Source organism: Phyllostomus hastatus, unplaced genomic scaffold (genome assembly GCF_019186645.2).
Source record: "Phyllostomus hastatus isolate PE091 unplaced genomic scaffold, TTU_PhHast_1.1 phas_contig_38, whole genome shotgun sequence".
Lineage (NCBI taxonomy): Eukaryota > Metazoa > Chordata > Mammalia > Chiroptera > Phyllostomidae > Phyllostomus > Phyllostomus hastatus.
Window position 1 is genome coordinate 34777111 of NW_025333869.1, and position 24687 is coordinate 34801797.

General features: G+C 41.5%; 1 protein-coding gene across 11 annotated transcripts in view; it reads left to right on the top strand.

The window, feature by feature from the left end:
• ANK3 (ankyrin 3) overlaps nt 1-24687 on the top strand; it is a 332140-nt gene that overhangs the window by 163412 nt on the left and 144041 nt on the right. For all 11 annotated transcript variants that reach the window (XM_045842401.1, XM_045842392.1, XM_045842393.1 and 8 more), the window contains exons 9-14: nt 8521-8619; nt 14533-14730; nt 16527-16625; nt 19016-19114; nt 20875-20973; nt 23793-23990. In XM_045842401.1, the coding sequence (XP_045698357.1) occupies nt 8521-8619; nt 14533-14730; nt 16527-16625; nt 19016-19114; nt 20875-20973; nt 23793-23990 (792 nt within the window). The remainder of the gene's footprint in view (nt 1-8520; nt 8620-14532; nt 14731-16526; nt 16626-19015; nt 19115-20874; nt 20974-23792; nt 23991-24687) is intronic.

Below are 24687 nucleotides of genomic sequence, written 5' to 3' on the forward strand. Positions count from 1 at the left end.
CCCAGGGCCCAGGAGTGCTTCATTTAATGACCTGAGACTGCAAGTACCTTCTCCATCTGCCTTTAGAGGGGCCCTCTGGTGAGACTGGGAGGTTGAGAACCCTGGGTTACCCACCAGGGGCCACTCAGTCTTCAGGGAAGACAGTGGGAGTGTTTCCCCATCCCCTCTTGACACATCTTGGTCTTTCCAATAGTGTATGGTTTCTGGTGACTTAGCTGTCCATTTCCTATGAGGGGTCAATCTGTAAAAAGGGGCAGTCCTTTCCTTCTTGGCACAGACAGCAGCTCTGTCTAGGTACTGAGGCTGGGCAGGGCCCCCAATGCCCCTTGTTGCACCTGTCTCTAATCTCTCAGCTCTTTTGGTTTCAGAGGATCAGAGCCCAAGGGACAGTGTAGCTCATAGTGTCTGGTAAAGGGCCCTTTCAGGGCTTTTTCTTCTTTCCTCTGCAGATGCACCCAGCAGGGGGGCCCCTGAGCCTGGCCTCAGTGATGTGCAGAGCCTATAATCGCACAGGTGGGGGCTGGCCTCACCTGACTGTGAGGGGACTTTCCAGGCTGCAGCAAATCTCAGGCATTCAGCTCCTGGTCATCTAGTCCCCAGCCTGCCACTCTCTAACTGGAGAATCAAGTCTGAACTCTACTCTGTACAGTCCCCTGCTCGCCAGACATGCTGGGTTAGGTACCTTCAGCATGGCTCTACCCCTCTGAGTTCTTTGTTTGCAGAGCCGCTGTGCACACACACATGCATACCAGCACCAGGTCCCTGCTAAGTCTCGAGTCTTGCCTGATCTCCTCTTTTAAAAGAGTTTCTGTGTGGACCCCATGCTGCAGCACTGAGCCTTGTGGGGCCTGTTCTCCATGCATTCCCCCGCCCCCAAAATCACTAAGTCTCAGTCAGGGCTGGCCACAGCCTGTCAGAGCCTCTGACAGTTTTAGATAAAGTTTCTCTCTGAATCTCTCCCAGAGCAGATCTGTTTTGCTGTGATATTCACTCTGGCTCTGCAAAGAGTGCTGCAGTGATACTATAATGCAGGGTGGTGGTGGGGTGCTCTTGCAGCTCCCACCAGTGATTCTCAGCCTTGGGCAGGCTGTTCCCACCCTGCCGTTTCTGCAGCCCACGCCTCCTCAGCTATCTCCGCCCTTGCACCACCACCCCCACCCCCACCCCATCCCACCCCGGGACTCAGCCAATCTGCATCCTCCTCTAATCTGCGCAGCCAGAAGTGCTGTGTCGAGCAGCAATGGCAGCAGTTGCTCTGCTAGGGCAGCCCAGGATACCTATTCCTGAGGCCCTGCAGGCCCACTCATGCACACTCTCCACTCTCATCCATGTATATACTCAAACACACATGCTCTCACTCTCCACTGGATTTTCGAGTCGGTTGCTCTGTGACTTAACTGCTAGACTGGGCGGGTCTGGGAGCAAGTGGACAGAGCTTCCAGCTTCTCTGCAGCCATCTTGCATCTCTCCTGAATTCCTTATCCTAAAAGGAAATTGCTTGGTATAGTAGAAGGAATCCAGTCCCTTTGACAGAGGCAAGCCTGAGTTTAAAATCTAATCTCAAGAATTTACTTGCATGTGACCTTGAGTAGGTACTTTAATCCTATGGAGCAGCTTTCTCATCTATAAATGGAATGTCTCACGCCATTTCATGAGTTGTAGAGATTCAATAAGATCACAAATATAAAGCACCTGTGGAAATAGAGGGGTTCCAAAACATGTTATTTTACTTCCTCTTAAGCCAAATACAACTACCTAACACATACAAAATGAGGATACAGTCAGAATTTTTAGTGAAAAATACAGATGTGAGAATAGCCATGAGACTATAATTGATGCTCTTTAATTTATCTGGTTGTCATCATAACCCTCCTCTCTGAAACACTGCCTGCTGTTTTCAGTTTTCAGTTAAAAGTCACATCCTGTTTTACATCCATGATCAAGGAAAACTATATGTCCATGGAGTTCTCTCTGCTTGATTTCCTTTTCCTTCTCCATAGCGAGATTTTTGCTTAGAAGAAAGATTAGAAAAGAAACTAGAGGATATAAATCAAAATAAGTGTCTCGTTTTGGAAGTATATCCCAAGTCATGAATTTGTGTCATTTCAGTTCAGGCATTGAGCAAATTCAACCTGTTACAGATATATTCTGGCTTCCGTATTCCTAGATGTGATGCCTTAATGCCCTGCTTCATGCTTTCCCAAAAAACCGGATGTGAAAGAAAGTCTTTCTGACCTTCCAGTGAGCAATGTTTTGCTCTTAGGCTGGCACAAGAGAGCATTTTTTTTCCAGCCAGTAAAGTGCAGCTCCCCACCTCACTAATAAGATTGCTGTCACTGAAATGAAATATGAGACCTGGCCTAGCCAGTTTGCATTGCCTCAGAATTCGGCCCAAGGGAATGCTTGTCCATTATGCTAGTGCTTTAAAAATCAGGGGAATTGGAAAAAAATTACTAACTCCATGCAATTTCATTTTCCTCCCATAACGTTACTATGGCAACTCACACTTTCTCTCCTGTCCAAATGCATATGTTGCCTTTGTTGAGGCAGCCTCCCTTGAGCCCCAGGAATAGCCTTTGTCAAGCATTTTTGAACTGGAGATTGACACTGTTGCATGCAGGTAAACTGCCTTTTGGCCCAGGACCGATTCTAAGTGACACTGTATGTTAAGCGTACATTTCTGGGAGTTGGGAGCAGGTAAGAATCCTTATTTTGTATTAGAAAATGCATTGTTCTCATTTTAGGGAAAGGAATAAGTGACTTGACTGCTATGTTGTAAAGTACAGTCTTCACAATAGCCTCTTTTTAAAGCTTATGTTCTTCTGAGTTTGAAAGAGGAAAAAAATGCTCTATTTAGAGCAAACATTCTTATATTTCTCTTATTCTCTTATTGTGAGAACTAAAAAGACTGTCATATTCTTTTGTCTAGTCCCCATTCACAAGTCACTTATTTATTGAGAATTTTATTTTTCTGGAAGGTAAGACAAGCTATTTTAATAGTGTTTCTGAAGTATAAAAAGGATAAAAAGATAAGCAATTTTAACTAACTAGAAAATAATTTTTAAAAGACTAGACCAAAAATTTACTTATTAACTCACTCCATTTATTAATTAACTCAGTCAGTCTTATGAAGCAACTTCCAGGGACATAGTACTGAGTTACCTTCTTTCTGAGATTTAAATCTCCCTTAAACCTTGTAACCTTGCCCTGCCTGAGTGATTGGAGTGCCGTCCCATATACCAGAAGGTTGTGGGTTCACACCTAGGTTGTGGGTTCAATCCCCAGTTAGGGTACAGACAGGAGGCAACTCAACCATATTTATTCCCCACAGTGATGTTTCTTTCTTATCTCACTCCCTTCCTCTCTCTCTAAAAATCAATAAATATATATCCTTGGGTAAAGATTTTTAAAAAGTAACATTGTCCTAAAAGCAGAATGGGTGAAATAATAATGCATGCACACAAATAACTAAAAAATTAAATACCAAGTATAAAGCTATAGATCCCCCAAAGAGGCACAAATTAAATAAATTAGGAGCCCTGAAGGTAGAATGGTCATGTCTAGTTTGGGAAAAGGATTCAAAGAAACCATGTACTTTAAACCAACAGGGATTTGGATTTTGGAGGAAGTGGAAAGAGAACTTCCAGGTATATAAAGTAATGTGGGCAAAACAGAAAAGCAAGAAAATGGTAAACTTTTGCCAGGCACTGCAAAAAAGAGTTTGTTAATGGGGTAGATATGAAGGGAATAAAGAAGGCCAAGTGTAGCTGTGACTAATGTTGGAAGACTTTGAGTGTTAACCTAAGGAATTTGAACTAGGCTAAGGCATGACTGGTAGTTACTGAAGATCATAATCAGAACAGTGTTTCCGGAAAGTGAATAATAAACCATACCTCTTTCAAAACCAAAGCTATTAATTCAAAATTTAAATATTCTATTGTGCCTCCAAATAAGCATTAAGTAAAGTCAATGTGTGATAATTTTCTCTTTTTTTAACTGAATTAAGTGTGAATCACTAAATGGCAGGCACTTTTCTCTCTCACTGCGGATCAGCGTGGTCTTGTCTCCGTCTTCCTGATGATGAAAACGGTGATGCTAATTAAAAATCTTACATTAACTCTAGACACCAGGTTTCCACTGACCTGTGAAGGTCCCAACAGCCAGGCCAGCACTGCCTGTGAGCCAGGAAGTCGTGACATCTTGTGCAGCTTCCTGATGAGGCATCTCTCCTGCCAGAATTCTGACTGTTTGAAGAGCCATGCACCTTTGAAAAGTGCCAGAGGACATTTACAGAAGATCCAAAGGCATTAGCCACTTGTAATCAATGTTAAAAATACTGCAAGTAAAAGCTACAATTGAAAGAGCTGTGCTTCATGGCTAAAGAAACCATCAGCAAAACGAAAAGAGAACCAACCATATGGGAAAATATATTTGCCATGATACCTTGGACAGGGGTTTGATCTCCAAAATACATAAAGAACTCATACAACTCCACACCAGGAAGACAAATAACATGATTAAAAAATGGGCAAAGGACCTGAACAGACACTTCTACAGAGGGCCCAGAGTCATATGAAAGAATGCTCAGCATCACTAGCCATCAGAGAGATGCAAATTAAAACCACAGTAAGATACCATTTCACACAGGTCAGAGTGGCCAATTAACAAACCAAACAAGCACGGGTAAGGTTGTGGAGAAAAGGGAACCCTAGCGCACTGTTGGTGGGAATGCAGGCTGGTATAGCCACTTTGGAAAACAGTATGGAATTTCCTCAGAAAACTAAAAATGGAACTGCCTTTTGACCCAACAATTCCACTCCTGGGATTATACCCTAAGAACCCTGAAACACCAATTCAAAGGAACCTATGTACCCCAATGTTCACAACAGTGCAATTTACAATAGCCAAGTGTTGGAAACAGCCTAAGTGTGCATCAGTAAATGAGTGGATCAAAAAATGATGGCATATTTACACAATGAAATACTATGCAGCAGAAAGAAAGAACTCCTACCCTTTGCAACAGCATGGATGGAACTGGAGAGCATTATACTAAGTGAAATAAACCAGTCTGTGAAAGACAAATAGCATATGATCTCACCTTTAAGTGGAACCTAATCAACAAAACAAACAAGTGAGCACAATAGAACCAGAAACATAAAAATAAAGAACAAAGTGACAGTAACCAGAGGGGTTGGGGTGGGGGGGGGGGGCGGCGGGGATAATGGGGAAAGAAGGGAAAGGGTCATCAAGGAATGTGTATAAAGGACCTATGAAAAAAGGCAACAGGTGGGGGGCAGGGGGGATTAAATGTGGGAGGTGGGGGTGGGTAGGGCAAGGGAGCATAATGGGAGGAAAATGGGGACAACTTTAATTGAACAACAATAAAAACAAAGAGCTGTGCTTCAGGTGGCTCTTTGCAGTTCAGCTAAGAGCCTGACTTGGGGAGCTGGCTGACTTTATCATTGAAACAAGATGATAAAAGGAGCAATGGGTAGAACAATAGCACTTCACCCTGGTGGAGTGATTCAGTTAGTTGGAGCAGTGTCCCAAAAAGGCTGAGGGTTTGATTCCCAGTCAGGACATATACCTAGGTTGTGAGTTCGATCCCTAGTCCAGGCACATACAATCCCTAGTCTGGGTGCATATGGGGGGTAACCAGTTGATGCTTCTCTTGGTTGAAGAAATAAATAAATAAATGCAAATGAAAATAGCACTTCACAGCTCTTGCAGTGATGAAAATGGTTACTTTTCCTGAGTCTCTAGATTCTGTAAGTTTTTAACAAGTAAACACCAAAGATCAGAGGTAACAGCTTCAGAATGTAGATAAAGTAAGGCTGAGACTGGATGAAAGTTCGAGCAGGGGGCCCTTGTCTCCATAACTCTTCCCAAGTCCTCCCTTGACTGTCTCTCACAGTCAGCACTGGCCTAGGTCTGAATTGTGTGACCTTGGATGAATAATTTAACCCCTTTGAACCTTAGAGTCTTCATGTATAAAACAAAGATTATACCTTCCATACAGGGGTAACTGTGAGTATGAAATGATACCGTATCTTGGATTTGTTTTGAAATAATATAAGAAGAAGAAGTTGGGATATTAATGAATCAAGACTGGTCATTATGCAACAGTCGTTGACACGGAGCACTGGCACCTAAACGTCACTGCGCTGTTCGGTCTCCCACAGTCTGAACTGTTTGGGATTTTCTGTAATTAACAACTTATTAAAGGTGAAATTAGTAAAAATGTACGTATGGAACAGTATATTTTAAGGGACTAAGAAGTTGAGATGATTTTGCTCTGAGATTGCCAAATACTTTGAATTCTTTATGTGGCATTTTGCTTGGGGAAAGATTGTTTTCAAGGATAAATGAGATGGGCTAAAATGATTTTTTTTCTGTGTGATCACAATTTGGACATGTCTACACATCTTCTATCATGTCTTAGAGTATGGTTATGAGAAAAGTGGAAAAAAATTGACCTTTAAGGTCATAAAAGATAATCACATGGAGAGAATGTGAAATATTTTTGTGTACTGGAAGGTAGATGTGATCATTGTTATTTCTCCTTCAGATATTTTCAGGTTTACATTACTAGGAAGGCATTTGGACTTCACGGTGTTTTTTATTTGTTCTCGGATTTTATCTTATTAGCAAACTGCCATTTCCAACTTGAAAGACTGTTATATTGCTTTACTTTGGCTTATAAGAGCAAATGTTTCAAATCAGTGTAAAAGGCAGAGCATTTAAACATGCTCAGAGAATGTTCAAATCAGGCCGCATACTGTTTGTGAATCTCATTTTAGTTGTTAAGAAATTTTAATTCTACTGAGATTTAGCTACTGTTTAGAAATAGGATTGATTATACATTAGGATACTTAGGCTTACTTTCAAGAACTGTTCACACAGTCTAAAAAGTAATTAAATACAGTGAATTGCATTTTGATGTATTTTAGAAAATGTGACTGTCCTTGGGGTAGGTGTCGTCAACCATGGCAGTCTTCCAGCTGGAGAATACACAAGCTGGGGTTTGCGAAAACTCCTCCCCAGGGTTTAGGGCCCGTTAGGTGGTTTTAAGTGAGTAACTTTCTACTTCTTTAACTCCCCACTAATTCTCCTTTCCCACCTACTCCTGAAACAGTAGTTCTTTTCTATTAATGTGACAGAAAAGTCTAACTTTCTAACTCTCACCCACATGGACCAGCATGCAAAAACCTTTGAGAGTGAAGGGGGAGGGAGGATATGAGGGGAGCAAAGGGAAGAGTTCAAAATATCAGTGTCCTGTTAAGAACTGCATTACATGACTGTAATGATTGGATTACATATTCTTCTGCTTATTGAATGACTATAAATCTTATTGCTCTCAACAGAAACAAAGGCCCTAAAGGAGTTGTCTTAAGATGGGTCATTAAAAAATCCTTGGTAAAAAAATTATGAAGTGATTTTGGCGTGTAATACAGAAGGAGTTCAGAGAATTAGTGACATTGCTGTAACAAAGTCCATCTACTTATTTATGCAGGCCAGATTTCTCAGCACTAACATTTATAAAAATAAAAATTAGAGTATTAATGCTAAACCATTTTAGCAGTAAGTAATATTTATTAGCAGATATATGAACTAGTTGTGAAAAAATATATCTCATCAAGAGAAGAATGTTTAGCCCTGGCTGGTGTGGCTCAGTGGACTGAGTACCAGCCTGCAACCCAAATGGTTGCTGGTTCGATTCCCATTCAGGGCACATGCCTGGGTTGCAGGCCAGGTTCTCTGGGGTGGGATGCACAAGAGACAACCACGCATTGATGCTTCTCTCCCTCTCTTTATCCCTCCCTTCCCCTCTGTCTAAAAATAAATAAATATTTTTTTAAAAGAGAGAGGCATGTTTAATAAATTGTTACTATTGTTTAATAACCATAATATTTGTAATGCACTTTTGATATTTTGATATTTTGATAAGTTAATTGTGTTTGAATAATTATCATAATTTTAATCAGGAAATTTATGCTTAACACTTAAAGTTTTTGTTCTCAGAAAATCTATAAACCTTTTTTAAATTTAAATTTATGTATTTTTGTGGCAGAGAAATATGGTAATCAATAAAAATCACTCAAGCATAAAGCTATATTACATTAAGGTAAAATTATATGGAGAAAGTAATATAAAAATAAATATGCAAGAGAAAAAAAATGACCAATGCAAAATTCTTGTTACAAATTTCTGTTTTCAAATTTTATTTGTATATTTCTTTAAATGATGGATATCAATTTACTTGCAGTATTTAGATTCCACTGGATATTCAAGAGTAGTGGGACGGCTCTAGTTTTAAATGTTAGTGAGAAATTATACACTTTACAACTACTTAAACCTATGAAAAGTTCTCATTAAAATACGAAATTATTATATCAGTTATGTGAGTGCAGCTCACTGGTCCACAGCACGTCAGATACTGCACAGAAGCTTGAAGAAATTCTCTGCATTTATAGAAATTCCCAGTGAATCTAACCGAAGCTGTTGCTCTTGGTTCCACAGGACGGCCTGACACCGCTGCACTGTGGAGCCCGGAGTGGCCACGAGCAGGTGGTGGAAATGCTGCTCGATCGAGCCGCCCCCATTCTTTCAAAAACTAAGGTAATTTCTTCCTAGGTTTGGGGGCATTATACTGTATTTAGCTTTGAATCTTTTTACAGGTTATTTAACCCAGCCTTTCGAATTACACAGAAAATGCCATCGTTTCAGTTTAGCAGTTAGAGTGACTATGTTCACCAAATCTTTGGAGAACCTCAAAATCAGTTTCGGTGTATGAAGCCTTCAGAAAGAATACAGTCTACCACATAGCCATTTGTGTGTGTGTGTGTGTGTGTGTGTGTGTGTGTGTGTGTGTACTTAGTACTTGATTTTACTCTATGAGATTCTCATCCCTCAGAAACGACTGCTGGTTGAGGAAGAAAGACTAGGACTGGCTCTCTTTCCTCAGCCTCTGGGTTTATTCCTTGAGAGCTCACAGCCTCATGAAGAGGCCAAGGATGGCATTTGGTAACAAGCAGAAACTCTGGGAAGGCAGCACCTTGCCTGGTGCCACAGGGGAAAGCTCACATGTGTGAAAAGAACACATGAAGATCGCCTGGAAAAAATTGTTTTTTGAAGTGTCTCCTAGATGTTTTGATGGTAAAACCATGTGACACTGTTTCAAAAAGAAAATATTTGTAAATAAATTTTGGAACTTCCTCATAATCACTACTATTTTTATTGATCACTGGTTTTGGAATCTCTATTAAGCTTTATAAAGAGCCTTATCTCCAAACATTATCAAAACAACAAAAGTACACATTACTCCCGTTTGGACGCTAATCAGCATTTCCTGCTCTAGTGAAAATCAGCAGGGTTGAGGCGGTCTCCAAAATTCCACCACTCACTTGAAATGCAGAGTTTAGTTTGGCAAGCTGACAGAGGTATTATCCCACAGAATTAAACAGTTACTTTTTTTTTAATTTTTTTATTGTTTTTCGATTACAGTTGTCCCTACCCCATTGCTCTCCCCTGCCCTGCCCACCCCTCCTCTCCCACATTCAGTCCTCCCCTGTGTCCTTGTCTATGGGTCCTTTATACAAGTTCTTTGACTTGACCCCTCCCCTTGTTTCCCCGATTATCCCACCAGTCCCTCCCCTATGGTCACTGTCAGTTTGTTCTTTATTTTTATGTCTTTAGTTCTATTTTGTTTGCTTGTTTGGTTTTTTTTTGGGGGGGGGGTATTATGTTTCACTTACAGGTGAGATCATATGGTTACAATTTTTTATTGGACCTTTTGAGTGCTTTTCATGTAAACCCTCTATTTGTTCTTTTCTTTCATATAGTCCCTATCTGTCTTTGTTCCACCACTGCCATCTTCTGAGCCACAGCATCTCGCTGAACCGCTGTAGTAGCTTCATCACTGGCTTCCCGCTTCCGTCCTTGCTTCTTCACAACCGGCTTCCATTCTGCAGTCAGAGTGGCCAGATGAACTGTCAACCAAACCATGTCAACCTCCTGCTAAAAGCCTTCTGATTAATTTCAGCTGTCCCCTTCAAAGTTAATTTTTATTTTATCAAAGCAATACAGGCAGAGTTAAAAGTCAAATCATCTCATTTTTTTTCTCCCATTGTTCATCTCATTATCTGTTTTTTTTTTCTGAGAACTCCTTTTGGTTTTTTCTTCTATGCTCTTAATATTCAAGGACATTATCTTATTCTCTGATAGTTACTTTTCTTAAAGCATCCAGTTCTTGTTTTATGAATACAATATTTTCTGTCACCTTTCTGCAAACATTCAAGATCACTTTTCTTTCATGCAATTGTTCTACCTCTCATATGTCCATAATTCCTCAGATTTCTCACTTTTCCTTTGTTGCCTTGGCTCACTTTCACGTTGGGGTTTCCCACAAATGTCTACACCCAACCCTCAGTGTCAGGTACCAGCCCTTGAGTGGAAGGTCTGTGACAGTGTAGTCAGGGCTCTAGGCAAGCGTGTCAGGTAGGCTGGAGTGCCCTCTGTGTCAGCATTAGGCGTCCTTTCCTGTGTTCAATGTTTTGAGAGATGAGTCCTCCAACCTTTTGCAGTGTACACCTGTGTGAGTAACTTACAGCAGTGATTTTTAACCTTTGTCATCTAGTGGTACATATAAAATAATCGCTAAAATCCTACAGCACGCACACAAAGTTTTTGCCCATCCGACAAAAAAAAATAGATATAATTTTGATTCATTCACATTGGACAGCTACAGTTGTGTTGGCTGATGTCATTCTTTATTTGACAATCAAAGGGAGAAGAGGTCAGTGCCCCTGACTAAGGAGTCAGGTATTGTGTGTTTTAAAACTTCTTGCAGCACACTAGTTGAAAATCACTGATTTATAGTAAGGAAAAGGAAAAGGGACTATCAGTGTCCCTGTCTGTTATGCATACTTTAATCATAACAATGATAACTAGTATTTATAGAGTGATTACAGCATACCAGCTTCTAAATACATATATTTACCCATTTAATACTCATAATAACTCTATAAGGTACTAATATTACTATTATACTCTTTTTATGGATAGGAAAAGTGAGACCCCCCAAAATAAAGTAGCTTCCTCAAGATATGTCAGCTAGTGGCAGAACAAGAACTTGAACCCAGGCAGTCTAACGGCAGGGACCATACAACACCTATGCTGTCTTTTTCTGTGAGCCCTTGTTCTCGTCCAGAGCCTCACCATGGCTCTCTGCTCTACCTGAGCCTTGTATCCAAAATCTCTCTGGTGCATTTTCACCAGAGACTAACCGGTTTCCTGCTAGTCCTGGCTAGGTGGTTCAGTCACTTATAGGATCATTCCATGTGCCAAAAGGTTGCAGGTTTGGCCCTGGCTGCTGTGGCTCAGTGGATTGAGCACTGGCATGTGGATAGAAAGGTTGCCAGTTTGATTCCCAGTCAGGGCCTGTGCCTGGGTTCTGGGCCATGTCCCCAGTTGGAGGCCTGAGAGAGGCAACCAATCATTGTTCCTTTCACATGTTTCTCTCCTACTCTTTCTCCCTCCTTTCCCCAATCTCTAAAAATACATAAATAAAACCTTTTTTAAAAATTTGCTGGTTTGATTCCCAGTCAGGGTACATACATAGGTTGCAGGTTCAATCACCAGTTCGAGTTCATGCAGGAAGCAACCAATCTCTCTCTCTCTCTCTCTCTCTCTCTCTCTCTCTCTCTCTCTCTCTCTCTCTCTCACACACACACACACACACACACACACACACACCCAACATATCACCAGGTAAGGATTTTTTAAAAAGCTACAAGGGGCAGACATCTGACTTTGCTGGGTTGGAAGGGCCTGGAAACCTGACATCTCTGCAGAGGTGAGCCAGTCCTGCTTTCCAGGTACTGGGTATCCATATGCCCTGCCTTTGGGGCATTTGAGAGGTAAATCAGTTGTCTTTATTGCACCCAGTGGCATGCTAGAGCTGGGTTGTTGAGCCCATTGTATACATCTCTTCCCCGTTCCACATCCAATAACTTTGTTCATAGCTTGAAACTGGCCATTATAGGAGTCTCTACATCATGGAGACTGGCAGATACTACACATCAGGACTTCCTTTTTCAAAGAGCTGCTGTTAAACATTTATCAGCACACCACTGATTACACCCCTCCACAGACACTAAGGTTTCAGCCTTCTTTCTTCCACTGGATAAGTTAACACACTTAAACTTTCTTTTCATATGCCATCTGTTTTTGTTTCCTTTCCCGTGTGTGTGGCAGGGGCAGGGGTGTTTGCACACACATGCACATGCCCTTGTGGAGTTTACCTTTCACATTCCTTGAATGGCTTTTAGTGACATTTGGGAAAAAGATGAATAAACACACGTCACATCTGTCACATTTACCCGCAGGTTTCCCGCTGTACTGAGAATGAACTCCTTACCACCTTTCTGCCTCACCTCCTCTGGTTCAGCTCTTTGTTATTATCCAGACAGCTAGCTTTCTTTCACTTCCTAAAATACACCAACTGGTTCTCATTTCCTCATCTCTCAGACTGAATTCCCTCAGCTTTTCCCCGAGCTCTGCAATCTCCACACACTTTTCAACTCAACCTTAGTCTATACTTATTTGCTGTCTCTCTCTCTCCCTTCATTAAAATGAAAGCAAGACCTTTGGTTTATTTGGTGGGGTAGCCCAAGCACCTAAATCAGGGCCTAACACATATGGTAGACCTTCAATAAATATTGTTGAATGAATATTAAGTGAATAAAGGCATTCCTCACTTCAAGATCTTAGTCTAATTCTTCAGTAACTTCATCTTTCTAAGCTAAGAAAATTCATCACAATGAATCCATATTTTCAGCTTGGTGAAGGTGCCATATGTAATAATACCCCTCTCCAGAAGGCAAATGATCTTTCTTCTTTTCCCAGTGACCTGTGTTACCCCTCATATTGTTGTTTTGTGCATCATTAGAAAATTTCCTTCTTTTTACTGACGCTGCTTTTCTTTTCTACTCCCACTAAGTCACGTGTTCTCTCAGGGTTTTATTTTTTTGTTGTTAGTTTACTTCATGTTTTCCTCAAAGACTGTATCAAAACAGAAAGCCAAAGATTGTTTTGGTAGGAAATAAATGAGTACATATGCTCAGTTGGGGGTGGCAGTATCGCAGATGAGAAATGTTCCTATCATTTTCTGCACCTTAGTTTCTACTTTGGTTCAAAATGTGGGGAATTTTTAAGGCAGAAGTATCCTAATTGGCTGTATGAAGTCTTTAAATTTATATAAATATTTATTGTGCTTTTTCTATGTATACAAGGCTCTCTGCTGGCCAATATGGGGAAATTATAACCCATGAACCTCTTGCTTTCAAGGAATACAAATAGTTGAAACATACAGCGTTGAGTGAATGACCCATGAGAGTGACCAAAGGGAGGCTTGCCTTTTTTTCTTCTTTTGAACTTCTGTTTTATGTTATTCACTGACAAATTAGGGAAATAACTTAGCCTAGAGAATTCAGAAATACTTGGTTCATCAGTTCATACCAACATGTCATTATTTTCAAAGTTCACTGATGACTACCTTTTTTGGAAACTGAATTTGCTGACACTTTTTTCCCCTAAAATGTTAAGTTATGTCACAGTAATTAATAGAGCCTTTCTTGATCATTGGATTCTCTAGGAATTTCCCAGGCTCCTCCAATTTACCTACATATTTAAAGGAAACATGCTTGAAAAGACTGACATCTTACTTTTTTAATTTTTAAATTACATCTGATGTACAATATTATACTACTTTCACACTAACATCTTAATACCGTGTTTTTGCCTTCATTAGGAAATGTGCGGAATGCTAAGTATCACTCTAAACATTTAAAGTTTTTATTTACCTTTGAATCCATTCACGTCTTCTCTCAGCTTTTCAAATCAATTTTTGACTCATTCCTCTCGCACATAATTAACTGTGTCATTGAACCCAGTTGATTTAAATGAACCCAGGCAAGCTTTTTAGTTAATGGTTTGGCCACTGCCCTGCCTTTCCTCATCATAGACACACGGGGGCACCAGCTGATGGAAAATGAAAAAATTTCCTTTCTACATTGATATGAGACCACATGTGTTGTTGTGAGCCGGCCTTTTTACTCACTGAAATCAATACAGTATTCAACCACAAGTACTAGTAACTCATAAGGACAAAAGAAAATCTAGTCTAATGAACTCCAATCTGTTCCTGCTTTTTGTTTTATCTTTTTCAGTCTTAAAAATTAAGAATTCCAATTCACTAGGAATGCAATAGGTAATGGATTTTAGTGCCATTCACACTTTTTAAATCAGAAAAAGAAGTTATCCTTGATAATTTGTTTTCTATTGATATAAAAATTTGGAGGACAAGTTTTCAAAGTAGCTGTAGTTCAAAACAGTTGTCAAAAACCTTTTAAAAATAGAAGGTATTTCCATGTGAAAAACAGTTTTATCTGTTCATATTTGCAGTGTTTTGTGTCTGGCACATTGTTGATTAGAAGGTAAAACAATGAACTCTGACTTTCCTCTGTGTTCCAGAATGGATTGTCTCCATTGCACATGGCCACCCAAGGGGATCACTTAAACTGTGTCCAGCTTCTCCTCCAGCATAACGTGCCTGTGGACGACGTCACCAACGACTACCTGACTGCCCTGCACGTGGCTGCCCATTGTGGCCATTACAAAGTCGCCAAGGTTCTCTTGGATAAGAAGGCTAATCCCAATGCCAAAGCCCTGGTGAGTGGCTCAGCCCACAGTTCCAGACTGTGTTGTCTTGCTGACAACGTGCTACCTCTATATGTGAAGGGACCGCTTTTGAAGAGGTACAGATGTAAGATCTAATTAAATAAAGTGTACTTCTTATCTGGTAAATCTATAAAACCATCTGTCTCTGACATAAACGAGGGTTTTAAGGTTAAATCATTAATATACTTGAGGGTCACACTACTGATTCTCTTATATGAGTGAAACCCAAATACTACACAAGTACAAAAATACTGAAGTGGTCAACCTTATCTCACTGTAGGTAAAGTTATAATTCAGTGAATTAAATGTTTTTATCTGAGGCAAAACGATTAAAAAAAGACTTTATCTTAAACATGACAAGTCTAAGAATTTATGAGCTTGCCATGTATGTTAATAAAATATTGCCTGTTGTCTACTTTTCCTACTGACACATCTAAATTTTGGTCTGGTTTGTAGTCTAAACTCCAGAAATGCTTTGCTATTTTAACCGTTAGCTCTGTATCATATTTTGGTTTCCTCTGCAAGATGGTATTTGTTGTCTTAGAAAAATAAATGATCCCAATTTAGTAAGCTGTTTAAATTTAGTTCAGAATAAGCACCCATGTTTAGGAAAAAATAAATCACTGAACCCTAGGGAGAACTGGTGAGTTTACTGCTAATTTTGAGGTAGAGGCAGCCTTCCAATCAACCATTTTCGGCAGGGCCCCTGCTTCTCTCCTACTGCTGCGGCCACCCAGGCTGCCCGGGCCACGGTGCACTGGCTGCGATATTCTGACAGGCAGACCGGATGGAGCAGAGAGCAGCTCTCCAACCCTGGGCAGCCGCATGGCCATCGTCATTCTTAGAGCTGTTATCAGAGCAGCATTCCAAGAACCGTGGACCTGCCCGGTATATCAGACAGCTCTTTAAATTCTGACAAGGGAGGGAAATAAATTAGCAGTCATGACTCATTTTCCACACAAGAAAAAAGGACCTTCAACAGGGTGTGGGCTCACACTCTCATTTTCCTCTGACTCTGAAGATTTCACAGCGTGTGAAGGTTGTGGCCAGTCATCTAGCATGGACTATGGCCAGGCAAATGGTCTCAGAACGTCCGCGGCGGCACCTGCCGTGACTTTGACCTAAGCTTTTATAGTGGACCCTGATGTTTTGTAGTTCCCCGATGACTAAAATATGCTCCAGGGTCTCAGTTATGAGGCAGTACAGTTTGGTAGGTGATTTGTTGAAAAGCATGTCCTTTTATCAGATTAAATATTAAACCAAATAATCCAAATAATGTGGGTTTGTTTAACTTTCTGCTTCCTTGGATTAAGCACCTACTTAAATCATAAAGCTGGAAGGAATGAAAACATTCTCAGACGGGTCTTGTAGTTGCCCTAGAATGCACCAGAGACGTCAGACTAGGCATTGGCGAGGTTTTAGCTTTCAAGACAAGTGGCTGGGACAGCTGTTTTTAGTCAATGTTTGAAATAAGATAGAGGAGGGATATATTATTTGGAAGAGTGAATTCCAAAATGAAATAATCAAAAGAAATAGTGTAGTCACTCTGCCTTAGCTCCCAGGGATTGTGACAAAAATTCAAAATTGCCAGGGCACCTTGGGTTCCTAGGTTGAGTTAGCCTACCTGTGCTTCCCGAAAGAACCTACATTCTGTTTAGCACCACATGTTACTGCTCATTTCCAAATCATAACAGAACATCACTTTAGCAAAATTATGTTACCACACACAGTGGAACTGGATTTCAATAGAATATAGTCGAGTAGATACATGTCTTTGTCTCTTGCAGAATGGCTTTACCCCTCTTCACATTGCCTGCAAGAAGAATCGAATTAAAGTAATGGAACTCCTTCTGAAACACGGTGCATCCATCCAAGCTGTAACCGAGGTGAGGGGAGTAGGATTTGGGGGTCCCCAGGTGTTGAAAGTATAGCCCTGATGACCAGCGAGTGTTGCTGTGTGTGATTGCCGCAGACTACTTTCTGAGCCTTTCACTCAAGGGGCTGCCAGTCCTGAGGAGCGCTGACAAGGCTGAGGCGGGTCAGTGTGGATACATCACCATGACTACAAGCTTTACCCCAAATACAGGCTTCACGCTCCAAGGGGAGTGACTTTGTCACTGAAAGCATGATTTATATGAAATCCTATAATGCAGTGCTTCTCAACCTGGAGCAATTTTAGCAATGTCTGGAGGTATTTTTACTTGTCACTACTGGCAACTAGTGGATAGAGGCCAGAGATGCTATTAAACAGGTCACAGTGTACAGGCCAGCCTCCCACCACAAACAGTTATCTGGCTCAAAATGTCACCTGTGCCAAGGCTGAGACACCCTGCATAATACAACTTCTGTTTGTCAATGAAGGATTCCTCTCTATAAATTCTCAGAATTAATGAAACAGAATTGCTGAAGTTAGTGAAGGACTAGCCCTAGGGTTCATTTGTACAAAGCAACACAGAACTCAGAATGAGAGCCATCAGAATCAGGGCTGAGCCTTCAACACAACGAAGTGAGCCTGGCATCCACTCCCCAGACTCATCCCAGCCCCCCCATCCTAGCACACAGGGCTCTACAGATTCAGGCCGCCAACACTGCCCTGGACCGGACACCCTTTTGTTCACCTCCATCTCTCTACACCTCGACTGTGTGTCACACACCCCTCTCTGCCAGGCTAACCCTGCACATCCTCTAGGCCAGATCCAGGCCACCATCTCTAGGAAAGCTCCCCTCACCCCCTGGCCTGGTGTGGGAGCTTCTCCAGGACTATCAGCTACCCCATGTGCTTATTTCCATCAAAGCACTGATTCAGCTGGTTCCCTTGTGACGCAGCCAGCCCCCTTCAGGCTCCGTCCAGACAGGCGTGAGTCTTACTGATGTTTACCTGCCCACTACGCCTGGCCCATAGGAGATTATTCAGTAAAGGTTTGTGGAATGCAGCGAGTAAGTGGATAGGATTTGAAACAAACATAAAAATTGAGATCTAGTCTCGTGATTATTGCATTACCTCAGTCTCTTATCTGCAGATGAAATACTTGCCTTGATCTGTAACACTCACAATTATTAAAATATTAAATGGTTGGAAATATTAATATTGATTTACTCTTTTATCAGTGTTGCGGCTTCATGGTAGGCACCCTGTTACGTTAATTAGAAAGTAATAAGTCTGTCTCGGTGCACGGCAGCCAGCCCTGTGCTCACAGAGAGCTCTGCAAAGCAGCTTAGGTCTGCAGAGGGCTTCCCCCTTGCCCTCAGTCCAACTGCTGCCCTGCCCACGGCAGAAAGGCTCCAAGTTATAGCAAAATCCTCCTCGTCCCCTTTCTCCCCAGTTCCCACTCTTTGAAATCTGGGCAACCAGAATTCTTCCTCTTCAGTCCTTTACCTCACTTTTATCATAGAGAATTCTTTCTACCTTTTTTTTTGACATTTTCAAATTTCTGTTGAGATTCGTTATCTCCTCTCTCCTTTTTGAAAAAACAAGTCAGTTTCTCCTAGCCATTTTAAATTTTTTTTTACCAAATTAGGATATTCATGTTGTAAGTGGAATTGTATTCTAAAAAATTAGAAATGGAGTTATGTCATATAAAAGGCAGAAGTGTTTACAGGTTGTGTGTGCTTTGAAGCAAACTTAACAATTAAGGACTAGCCTAGTAACCATTATAATATTTACCTTAATTGTATCACCTTAATTTATAATACTCCCATAGTTAAAAATTGAATAATTGAGACTGTTAATGCTGATTTGCTCATTTATTAGAGGCATGACTCTGTGTTAGGTTCCATACTCTTTCACGTATATTGTGATGAGTTTATTCTGAGTGTGTGCAAATGCTTTGTGAAGGCCGGAATAGGACTTGAAATAAAACTCAACTTTTTACTCACACATCTCCCCCTTTTCCTGCCACCTCCCACACACAGTCATATGGATAAGGGAGGGAGTAGCAAGGGGAAAAACCCTTCAAATTATTTCTCTCTAAATTTCTCTCACAGATCTATATAAAATGTGTGAAATAAATCTTTCTTTTATAATGGCTATTACATAGGCCTTTCATAATCGTGGGACTTGCTTTAGGGAAGTGATGATTCTGTATCGGTGGGTTTGCCTGTGAAAGCTGTGGCGTCTAGGTGACCGTCTAGATGTTCTCTCCTCTGATTAGTGAACCGGTTATCTTAAAATAGGTGAGTGGAAGGACAGCAGGAGGCAGATGGGAAGGCAGGCAGGCAGAGAAAAACCCTTTTTATGACGAGACAACAAACCAGCATTTCCCTCTTTTCCCCCCAGTCGGGCCTTACTCCAATCCATGTTGCTGCCTTCATGGGGCATGTAAATATCGTATCGCAGCTAATGCATCATGGAGCCTCACCAAACACCACCAACGTGGTGAGTATTCTTTCATCAGAGAAGGTCCAGTTGTAAGAAACTGGCAGCGGTTGCTCTTATCTATGTTTTTTTTTGTTATAAGTAAATCAATTACTATTTAATTTGACTACCTTAAAAGGACAGAATTTGAGAATACCTGTGGTTTCCTTTACTTTGAAGGTAAGATCCATTCAGTCACTAGCAGGTCACTAATTGTTAGGACTTATTGTTAGTGTACATTATTACTGCTGGATATTATGCATGTAAAAATAAAGTTTTTGTGGAGGGGGAAAATTTATTTTTGCAATAGAAGCATTAGGAAGTGTTGCATGTCGAGAAGGTGGTTTAAACACTATTGTTACTGTGATTTCAAGTAACTTCAGAGTAATTTCTCTGTAGTGCACTAGACCACGTACAGCAAACTCATGGAACTCAGCTCGCAGATTATCAGATGGTGCTGTTTTCCCACACTAGGCATCACTGTCAGAGCCATGAGACTCTCTTCGGGATAAATGTAAGAGGAGTAGCTAATCACCCTAGACCTGCATGTGGCATTTGACAGGACATGTGGAGTTTTACAGGATTTTAACTTTGACATCACAGTACTAGTAGCACACCGCACCACAGCATAAGAACACTAGTCGCACTCATGAGTAAATAGAGAACAAGCAACATTCCAGCACAGAAGGAGCAGGCCATAAGTGCCCTGCACACAGACCCAGAGGGTGTGCCACCAGGAGGGCTCTCCAGTAGCTGCCGGAGTCCGCACAACCACATATGGGAACAGACCAGCTTCTCAGCTGCAACACAACCCTTCCTGGTGCTAACCCCACAGAGAGAAGCTTTTTCTTCCTACAGAGGACCCTGGGTAATGTGGTCAGCTACACCCTCAAGGCCTTCCCAGTACACATGTCAGGCAGTTACATGTGAAATGCGCCTTTGTTATGTATCCCTTGTGTGGCAGAATATATTTGGTTTTTATGACTTTGTTTCTATCTATCCATGTCTTGTATACTATTTTCATTTCACTTTTTGTTGTTAAATAAATGAATAGATCATCTGAATTAAAGTCTCCTTGGTGAAGTGGAGGGGCAGGTGAGGGGGGTTCAGTAGCAAAGAAATTGACCCCTTGGGATGATGCCTAAAGACTAGCATGCTGTTCTGTTGAGATAAAGCAGAGGATGCAGACCAACAGCCAGCAAGCCAAGTCTGGCCTTCATGTGTGTCTGTGCTGCCCATGCAGCATTTCAGTTTTTGTTTTGTTTTCAATTCTGACTTTGTGGTCTTTGTGAGCATGAAGTGTACACAAATATCCAGACTGCCATTCCTTTTGAATAGGAAGGTGTCACATGAAGTGGCTGGCACCCGACACAGCCCCACCGCAGCCTGCAGAGGTCAAGTAGTGGCTGCCTCCCTCGGGCAGGGCCAGGGCTCTCCTGCACCCTCCACACCTGCCCTCGTCACTCTTTTACCCTCCTTCTTGGCCCCTGTGAGCATTCACCTTTCACCTTCCCGAGGCCACATGGAAAATCATTGAACAGCACTTCTGATGCTGTTGATGACTAGGCTCCCCAGGGTTATACCAAAGTCCTTCCATCATGAGTCAGGTTCCTTTGAAATTCTTGTGTATTTTATTTCCTTTCTCTCCTAGTTTTCACTAAGAAAGTGCTTGGGGCTTCTTTATTTTAAAAAATTAAGCCTACATCATAAGCTTTATGCAAATAAAATATGCTGCTCTTCTTCAGAGCTGCCATTAATGTGCTCCGCCTCCTGTTCCCCAGAGAGGAGAAACGGCGCTGCACATGGCTGCTCGGTCCGGCCAAGCCGAAGTCGTGCGGTATCTGGTGCAAGACGGAGCGCAGGTAGAAGCTAAAGCTAAGGTACGAGCAATACATGAAAGCATTTGCTGTTGAGGGAGAAGCCCTTGATTTTAATAAAACCTTTAGCTATATGCATGCTGTCTTTTAAGAACGCTATTTTAAAATAGTGAACAACCTCCATTGGGAAAAGTCTCTACCCAAGTGATATTGTAAAAAAAAAAACACTGTCATTTGTCCATTCAATTATTTAACAGAATTAAATAGAACAGGCGCTTTGTGCCAGAAAGAACTTTGTGTCCCTGACACCTTGCTAGTCCTGAACAGACTAAGAAACAAACCGACTTGGTCCATAGTTCTTCACACTCTGTGGAGAGGGGCTTATGCACAAAGCTTCTAGAACAAGCATAGTTTGGAAGCATAATTGAGCTCTTTGGGTTGACATGCATGTCAGCTGTCACAGCCACAAAAAGAAAAAGGAAGTTTTTACTCTTTCATTACAAGTTGTGAAACCATAAACCCTGAGACTCAGAAAGAGCTTCAGGGTTAAATGTGAATGCTTCATTCTCTGCCTGGCCTTTAGCCTCCTAAAGGAACCAACTTGTCTGTCCCTGTGGGGATGTGCAGTTGGTCTGGTTTATCAAAGCGCAGTTCAGGTCAGGAATTGTCAATAAACACGAAATGCTTTATTTCATTTTAACCCTACAATACATAAGTGTGTATGTGCTATTATTTATTTACATGCTCTGTAGAGTCTGGTTTGGGGTTGAGAGGGAACTGAGACATTTGTGAAGCAGTGTGAGAGCAGAATATTTGTAGCTTTTTATGATTTTCTCTCAGTGTATTCAGCTGTCCCCCATATCTAATTAGGTCATAATTGTCTTTTTATCAACATCTATCAAGGCTTTCCAAAGCTTTCACCTCAGTATTCTTAGGGAAAAATAAACCTTTCTTTTCATACTTATGTATGAAACCTGTTAACATATTATTTATTGTATAATTAAAGTAATTAGTGCAGATGTCATAGAAATTAGTAAAGTCACTAGTGCAAACATACCTCTGTGGGAATAGACACCAGCAGGTCTGTGTGAGCTTAGAGTCTGCAGGTGGGAACAAAGGCTGTGATGTTCTGAGCAGCAGACCACAGCCTCGAGTGCCCACTCTTCTGTGGCACCGGTCGGTGGATTTTGCAGAGAATCTACATAAAAACAAAGGTCAGCAAACTTTTTCTGTTAAGGGCCTAATAGGGAATATTTAGGCTTTGAGGGATGCAATGTTGCTTTCCCAGCTGTTCAACTCTGCCATTGTAGAGCCAAAGCAGCCACAGACAACATAGAAGTAAATGAGCATGACTGTGTCCCAATAAAACTTTATTTACAAACACAAGTGGCAGTTGGATTTGGCCTCAGGGTTTTATTGTAGTTTTCTGACCCTTGATCTAGAGGATATTGTTTAATCCACTTAGTCAGTTCAGTGGAACAGTCAAGAGAGACTGAACCATGGATTACAAGAAACCTTGCATTTATTAGTGTTGTTATTGCATATCAAGTATTGTGTCAAAGGAGTGGTTCTACCCACAGACTGAAACTGAAGATGGGAGTTACAGTCGTCAGTTTGTTAGGGAGGGAGTATGTAGCATGGTTAAGGGCCAGACTGCCTGCGTCGGAACCTTGGTCTGCCATATGCTGGCTGTGTGATGTTGGGCGGGTTAGTTAACAATCCTGTGCCACCCACCTGGTTCTAGTTTCCTCACGGAGAAAATGAGAACAGTGGTAGCTGCAGTTCATAGGATTGCTGTGATGATTAAAGACGTCACGTAGGTGAAGTACTTAAAACAGAGCCTAGGACACGCAGGCGTGCCGTACATGTTTAGCGGTGGTAGCGGCAGTTGTAGAGTTTTTCGGCAGGTGTAGATTTTTATGAAACTTTCCTTTGGCAACCATCTTTTTCTGTTTTCAGTATTCCTCTTCCTTGTGCACCTCCTCTAACTCATCTCCTGCTTACAGTTAGTAACAGAGTAGAAAGTTTTGAACTCACTTTGACCTTGTGTTTGCTTCCTTGCTGTGCTTGACTCTCAACCTTCTTACCTTTCTAAAGCAGTGTCCTGTGCTGTACCCTCTTCTCTCCACCTTCCCTACATAAAGCATTTTCCTGAACTTTCTCACATTCAAGCAGAGGATTTGTCTCTGGAGCCCCATCACAGGGCGTGTTTGGGCAAATGAGAAGTAGATATCCCTCCCACTTGGGGATGAGGGTGCAGGACTTAGTGAGTGTCTTGTGCCTTTGGGTGAAGTGTGTAGGGTGCCCCTCCACTGAAGCAGATGCAGCCTAAGCCTGGATTTCAACTTGGCAAGCAGTGGGTAGGCTGCCTTTCAGCCCCCAGGGGCCCTCTTGGCTGGGAGCCGTTTTGCTGGAGTAACTGTGCATCCCTAGACTGCCTCGCTCTCCCTCAGCTTTCAGTGGTAGGAAGGCAACACCAATAAAAGAATTCACTTCATACAAGTGTAATAACTGGTGGAAGTATAATTTCCCTCCCAGGTACTTGAGGTTTACCAGGATACATTTCCTTATCTCCCAAAAACAGAGTCATTAGATTTTAAAAACTGTCTGATAAAGTACGGCAGGTGGTAGTGGGGATAATCTGTAGATAGATTTGTCTTTCATACTTCCATACTAATGGTTTAGTAGAAGGGTAATTAAGGATCTTAGATCTATCATCTCCACCTTTCTGAACCTTGAAGAAAAGGTAAATGAGATGCTTTTTACTGTTGAGTGAAAGTGTTGAATTTAGCCTCCAATACCAGCAGTTTAAGTTAAATGTTTCACAGTGACACCATTGTTTCCTCAGTTCATTGGCCTCGTGTTTCTGCCTTGCCGTTTAGGATGACCAAACCCCACTGCACATTTCTGCCCGCCTGGGGAAGGCAGATATAGTACAGCAGCTGTTGCAGCAAGGAGCGTCTCCGAACGCAGCCACAACTTCTGGGTACACCCCACTCCACCTGGCAGCCCGAGAAGGGCATGAAGACGTAGCCGCATTCCTTTTGGATCACGGCGCATCTTTATCTATAACAACAAAGGTATGAAAGCAAGTGTTGAGATCCTGCTCTGCCCCCACATACATCCTCCTTACGATTCCCAGTGTGTCCTTACAGTGCCTGCTATGTTCTCCAGATACGTCCTCCTTACAATCCCAGTGATGGGTACAAAGGCTGTACAACATCATCTATTCTTGGGATCCCAGGGTAGTCAAAACACGGTCAGCAAAGCCCTGGGGTGCGGGAGGGTAGTGTAAGTCGTGTGTAAGTTTGTGTGTGTGTGGGGGGGGGGGTTAGCTTGTCTGTCGAAAGTTTCTCCATGTATCATCTTCTAATGAAAACCTATTGATATCTAGAGTCATGTATTTCTCACATGTTATTTTATAGATTTAAATGGTGGTTTAAAACCACAGCCAGAGATTTCTCTGGCTAAGACCACGTATACAAACTGCATTATCAAAGCTCAGTTGGTTGATACTTTTATAATACTTTCAACTCAGGAGAATTTTTCTTAGGTTACTTTTGTTTATTGTTGATGTTTCTTTTATTACTATTGTCCTGTCTGATTCATGGTTTGATTTTTTTTTTAATCTTAACTCTGATACCTTAGAGTGATAACAGTCCACATAGTTGCTCTCTCTGTAGGTACAGAATACAAAATTTAGGGCTTATTTTTCTTATGATACTATGTAAGCCTTGCCAGTATGATAGGGCAATGAATTGGCTTACAGCATATCTT